At 48.4% G+C, this 5,805-nt stretch overlaps 1 protein-coding gene across 1 annotated transcript; it reads left to right on the forward strand.

The window, feature by feature from the left end:
* Nucleotides 1–507: 507 nt before the first annotated feature.
* On the forward strand, nucleotides 508–5,805 carry LOC115640684 (zinc finger protein RFP-like). The gene is made up of 6 exons (XM_030543559.1): nucleotides 508–940; nucleotides 2,824–2,935; nucleotides 4,087–4,317; nucleotides 4,629–4,651; nucleotides 5,366–5,481; nucleotides 5,771–5,805. Exons 1-6 carry the CDS (start codon nucleotides 531–533, stop codon nucleotides 5,803–5,805), a joined length of 927 nt encoding a protein of 308 aa, XP_030399419.1. The 5' UTR covers nucleotides 508–530.

A 5,805-nucleotide genomic window follows, 5' to 3' on the forward strand; every position in this document is an offset into this window, starting at 1 on the left:
GAAGGCAGATAAGGACCTTCAATAGTCAGAAGTGCAGCTGTTTCTTTTCCACATCAAATCACGCCTTTCGGGCTCATGGCGTAGTAGAAAAGGTTGAGAACGTGACCAGAGTGAAACTTCATCACTCAGAAACAAAAGAAACAGTTTGTTTTCTGGCCTGAGTTCTCCAGCTAAGGTCTAAGAACATAAATATAAAAAAAAACATTCTCCTTTATCTTTTTAGATAAAAATTAAGATCTTTTCCCTGCTTCTGCAGGCTCAGCATCACAGGGGGACAGGGATGCCCCAGTCAAATCCCACTGACCCATCACACAAGCTAAAGAGCTGACTGGAGGACCAGAGCCCCAGTGGTACTTTTTTCACTAAAGCCTCCAGGGCTGAAATTCACAACGGGCTTATTCCTGCTTAACCAACAGCACAAGTCAGTTCCAGGAAGGGAAACACCCAGGTGTTGCTGCAGGTGGGGCATAGTGTGAACTCAGAAAATTGAAACGTACATTGTTACCCTGTGACACTGCCCAGAGGGAGCCATGGCTGCAGAGAACCCGGTGGAAAGTCTCCAGGAGGAAGCGACATGTCCCGTCTGTCTGGAGTATTTCACAGAACCTGTCACTCTGGAGTGTGGGCACAATTTCTGCCGAGTCTGCATCACCCAGTGCTGGGAGGGATCCGATACAGCTGCCTCCTGCCCTCAGTGCAGAGAAACTGTGCAGCAGAGAAACCTCAGGCCCAACAGGCAGCTGGCAAATGTTGTAGAAATCGCCAAACGGCTGAGTTTACAGGCAGCAAAGGGAACAGGAGGGGATGGGGTGTGTGAGAGACACCAGGAGACTCTGAAACTGTTCTGCGAAGAGGATCAAACCCCAATCTGTGTGGTGTGTGACAGATCCCGGGCTCACCGCGCTCACACGGTGGTTCCCATAGAGGAAGCTGCCCAGGAGTACAAGGTACCGAGTTGCTGTCCAGTCTAATGAGTAATAACTTAGGCTTTTAATTACAGCTTACTAGCATCACAAGTTGCCCGAGACAGGTGCAACTGTGTCATTCAGCTGTGTGTAGCCTTCATTGCGTGAAAGAGGCTATACAAATTAATGATACTCCAGCCTGCCAAGAAAGGCAACAGAACGATTTAAAAATTGTCTGATGTGGGAAAGTTTTCTCTGAGCAGCTGAATCTTTTCAAATCCAGCTTCCACCAGTGAACTCTGGGAGCCTCCTACAGAGTGGAAGTTGTTAAATGACCAGTGAGGTTTGACTCACAAGAGCTGCCAGTCAGTCTATGTGAGAGTGCTGCATTCAGGCTGGAGAAGGGGGAGTTACAAGCTGTGTCTGTTATTACTGATTGGATCACAGTGTTTATTATGGTTATTTGCATCCCAGCAGCTCCTACAGACCCCAGTTGAGATCTGACCTCAATTGTGAGAGGCCCTGCACAAAACTCAGTGAGGGACAATCCCTGCCCTGAGTCATTCGCAATCTAACTGGACAAGAGAGACAAAGGATGGGAGGAGAAACCAAGGCAGAGTGAGGGGAAGTGACTAGTCCAAAGTCACTTAGTGGGTCAATGGCAGAGCTGGGTATAAATCCTGCTTTTCCAAGGCCTGGTCCAGCGTCCTAACCACTAGGATACGCTGCCTCCCTCAGCAGCACTGAGCAATGATGAAGTGTGGACAGTAGGAGGAAAAGACTCCTTGATAAAAGCCCCAGGCCCAACAGGAAGATGAGTTTTCCCACTGGATTCTGAACTCCTGTGTTGCTCCATGAAGGGTTAAACCCAGATGCTGCCGGCCTGCACTGGAGGAGATCACTGGGCTAAATGCTGTGTGGACCCCAAGCACCTTGAGTCCACACACAAAAGGGCTCTAGACAGCTCAGGTTCATGCCAAGTACCACTGGGATTTCACTGGATTGTAGCAAAACCAACCACAGGCAGGAGCTGACCGGTGTCAGTCTGACCTGTTCTGTTGTGTACATGGGCAGGGACCAACGAGAGTGGTTCCTTTAGTCTCATAATGCATCTTATGCAAGTCTCCCACAATCCACTTTTTCTGGGACCTTTGCTGGGGACGGTGGGAGAGCTACCCAGAGGCCATTGCCCCGGAAAGGGGTTAGGACAGCACTAGGGCAAACCCCAGCTGTTCCTAACACAAATCAACACATCTAATGGGATTTGCCCTAGTCCTTGGATCAGTGCTGTCCAACTCGTCCCATCCCCAGGGGTCCAGGGCTGAAAGTCAATGGAGTTGGATTCCTTTGAGCATCCTGGCCTATATGGCTGCCCCAGAGGCTTCTGGGATTGATATCATTGTATCTTAAATCTACTCAAAATCAGCTTTATAAATTCTCCACCATGTGACACCAGTTTCCTGCCAGTTTAAATCAATGGAGAAAGCGGACATAATAACTCAACTCTGAATATAAAACACTCCCAGTTTCCATAAATAAGGTTTCATTTCCTTGGTGTCTCTGATGTTCTATATCTAGAAGAACCCACTGTTGTACACAGTATAGTTGTAACTGTGTTGGTCCCAGGATATTAGAAAGACAAGGTAGGTGAAGTAATATCTGCTCATGGCCAGCTTCTGTGGTTGAACGACAAGCTTTCAAGCTTACACAGAGCTCAGGCCTAGGAAAGAGTATGTTTCCCAGAGCTGAGCTCTGTGTAAGCTCAAAGGCTTGCCTCTCTCACCAACAGGAGTTGGGCCAATAGAAGATGTTACCTTCCCTCACCTAGTCTATCTAAGAAGACTGACATATCTTGTATTTTAGGTGGAAAAACACCCCCTACAAACAGACAGTCAGCCTCAAAATAAACCCATTAAAGCATTTCTGTTTGTCAGGAAAAAATCCAGGCCCATTTGCGGACCCTGAGGGAAGAGAGAGAAAAGCTGCTGGGATTTAAAGAGGCTGTAGAGAAGAGAAGCCAGGAGCATCTGGTAGGTGCCTGTTGTTCTTCACCTGCTAGAACATGGAGATGGAAGGGTTGTTTGCTGGTAGATTTCTCTGTGGCCTTGGTGAATGTGGCCTTGTGTGTGTTTCTCCATGATCATGGGATACTCTAAGTGTGTGTGTGTACACAGAAGCATGTATCACAAATATTCTCTCCCCTGAAGAAAGACAACAGCACCTTCAGCAGCATCTAAGATGCATTTTAATTAATGAGGTCATTACTATTCCTTGTGGCATTCACAAAACTTCTCCCAAACTGCACTGATTATATCCCAGTAGCTCCAGCCAGAGGCCCAATGTCTAAACAGCTGTGGTTGGTGCGGTAGCTGCAAGAGCCAGAGTGTTGGAGGCTCGCTGCTGTGTAGATGTACCTTCTGAGGCCACCAGACACAGTGTCCGAACCACGTCAGACATGGAGACATCCCTTTAAGAGACATTGGGGGCCAAATGGGAAGTTGTAAGAAAATCTTCTCCCACATGATGAGAACGTAGAGTCCAGTGCCACGATGTCAAAGATTACAGATTTTGAACCCCAGTCCATGGGTCCCAGAGGGTCACAATCCAGCAGCTCTCCAGAGCCAGCAGGGGAGGGGCTAGTGGAACTCTGGCCCACCAGAGGATCTGCCTACGAAGCTCCTGATTGGAGCAGACGTTCGGATACACGAGTTACACCAGCAGGAGTCATGGAAGGTTGTGAAAACAACTGAGTGAACTCCTGGTCTGCTGCTGGACTGGTCCCTGACTCTGGCTTGGCCCGGCCTTTGTTCCTGGCTCAGGTTTGATCTGCAGTACTGTTATCTGACTCCGGCTTGACCCTTCACGTGGCTCACTGACTCCGACTCCAGTCCTGACCCCCAGTGTGACTCCTGACACGGATTCTGACTCAGCCTTTGGCATGACTCCTGATCTCAACTCTGTCCTCAGCCCTGGGTGAGATCCTGACTTTGACTCCAGGTCTGACTTTGGCTGTAGCTCTTGGCTTCCAACTGCAGCTCTGAGCACTAGGCCTGACGGCTCATGTCCTGGTCCCTACACCGATGTCGTCGAGATTGTAAATAAACTCTGTCTTGTAGGACTGTATGAAAGGCCTTCAGGCTTCATCCACGCTCCTGACCAGCCCTTTCCTTGTTTATTCTAGAAACAGACAGAAACAAAGAGGCAGAAGATTGTGTCTGAATTTCAGCGACTGCGGCAGTTCCTGGAGGAACAAGAGCGACTCCTGCTGGCCCAGCTGGACAAGCTGGAGGAGGAGATTGTGAAGATACAGAATGAAAATGTCAGTAAACTCTCTGAGCAGATTTCCCATCTCAGTGAGCGGATCAGTGAGATGGAGGGGAAGTGTCAGAAGCCAGCGAGTGAATTCTTGCAGGTGAGACTGAGTGAGAAACATTCCAGATCCCCACACAGGGAAGGGAGGGCTCCTGAATCATAAGCAGTGGGATCCAGCAGTCAGAGATCTCACTGTAACTCGGTGTGTGCATTCCTGACATGTGAGTGACTATTTTTCTTTACAGAGTTATAGACACAGAGATATTAGAGATCGAAAAGCCCCATTAGCTCAGCGTATTCATGGCTCTGGGTCAGGGCAGAGGCTCTTTTCCTTGTACTTGCTAAATCCCTTCCCTAGGATCCCCTGTGTGTGTCAGATGGGACTGAGATTCTTTTCTCTCTCTCCACTAGGATGTCAGAAGCACCTTGAGCAGGTATGTAGCTCTCTCTCACTCCCCCTCACACTTCACAACCCTGGAAAAGAGCTTGGAGCTGGTTAGAGCTGCATGTCCGCAGGGCTATACAGCCAAATGTGTGGGGAAAGGTCATATTTTGGATACAAGTATCTCTGATCAGCTTCATCCTCAGGTTCTCACCCTTTTATAGAGGACTCTGGAATTCTCCATTCAGTGGGAAGGACTGACCTCAAGTATTTTCTAGAAATGTCACATCCCTGGGGGACTGGCCTCCTCAGAATTGTGGGGATGGAATATGGGCCTGTCACTGCTGGGGCACTGGTCACCATTCAGCCCAGGACTGCAGTGGTCAAACTTTCCCTCCTGATATCTGTATGGAATGAACTGGGGAGAGGGGAGTTGGTGTCTCACTCTAGTTCCTAGAGGACAGATTTCTACAGCACTTTGCATGGGAACCTCATGTCCCTCAGAGCATGGAGGCCAAAGAGTGAATTCGCCCTGGAGACTCAATTCCTCTTTTATCTCCAGAGCTGGACTCTCCAGGCGAGAGTTGAAGAATATTAATGGAACCTTAAGTGGGAATGTTTCACAGCCCTGGGCTGTGTTGCACCTGCTCTGAGGCTGGGAGATGTAGATGAATTGTAACTCCAGGCCCATTAGAGCAGCGACTCAATAGTCAGAACTTATGAGTCACTACATGAAATAAAACCATGTGACATTGTTTCTGTGTAGATGTGAGAAGGGGAAGTTCCAGCAGGCAGTGGAGATTTCTCCTGAACTGGAAGTGAGACTCAGTGGTTTATCCCAGAAGTCTATTGCTGTAATGGAGACTCTGAGGAAGTTCAAAGGTACCAAGAAGGGGTCTAGGAGGGGAAATTGGGATGAGCCTCTGAGACTCGGGGAAGAGAATGGGTCTGGTCAATTGGTTCATAATTAGATGATGGGTCTATTTAATTGTTGGGTGAGAATGCCACACAGTTGGGGTGCAAGACACTCAGGTTGATTAATTCAAACCTTTATTTCTATCAAAAGCATGCCTTGCAATTACAATTACTGTTAAAGAAAGAAATCACTCATAGACTTTAAGGCCAGAAGGGACCATCATGATCATCTAGTTTGACCTCCTGCTCGTTGCAGGCCTCAGAACTTCGCCCACCCACTCCTGCAATTGA

This window comes from Gopherus evgoodei, unplaced genomic scaffold (genome assembly GCF_007399415.2).
Source record: "Gopherus evgoodei ecotype Sinaloan lineage unplaced genomic scaffold, rGopEvg1_v1.p scaffold_32_arrow_ctg1, whole genome shotgun sequence".
Lineage (NCBI taxonomy): Eukaryota > Metazoa > Chordata > Testudines > Testudinidae > Gopherus > Gopherus evgoodei.

Bases quoted from the DNA above. Each gene is read 5' to 3' on its own strand.
- LOC115640684 (XM_030543559.1), top strand. From the start codon at position 531: ATGGCTGCAGAGAACCCGGTGGAAAGTCTCCAGGAGGAAGCGACATGT. The intron at 941-2,823 runs GTACAAGGTACC...AACCCATTAAAG, and splicing joins ATAGAGGAAGCTGCCCAGGA to CATTTCTGTTTGTCAGGAAA. The intron at 5,482-5,770 runs GTACCAAGAAGG...TGCTCGTTGCAG, and splicing joins GACTCTGAGGAAGTTCAAAG to GCCTCAGAACTTCGCCCACC.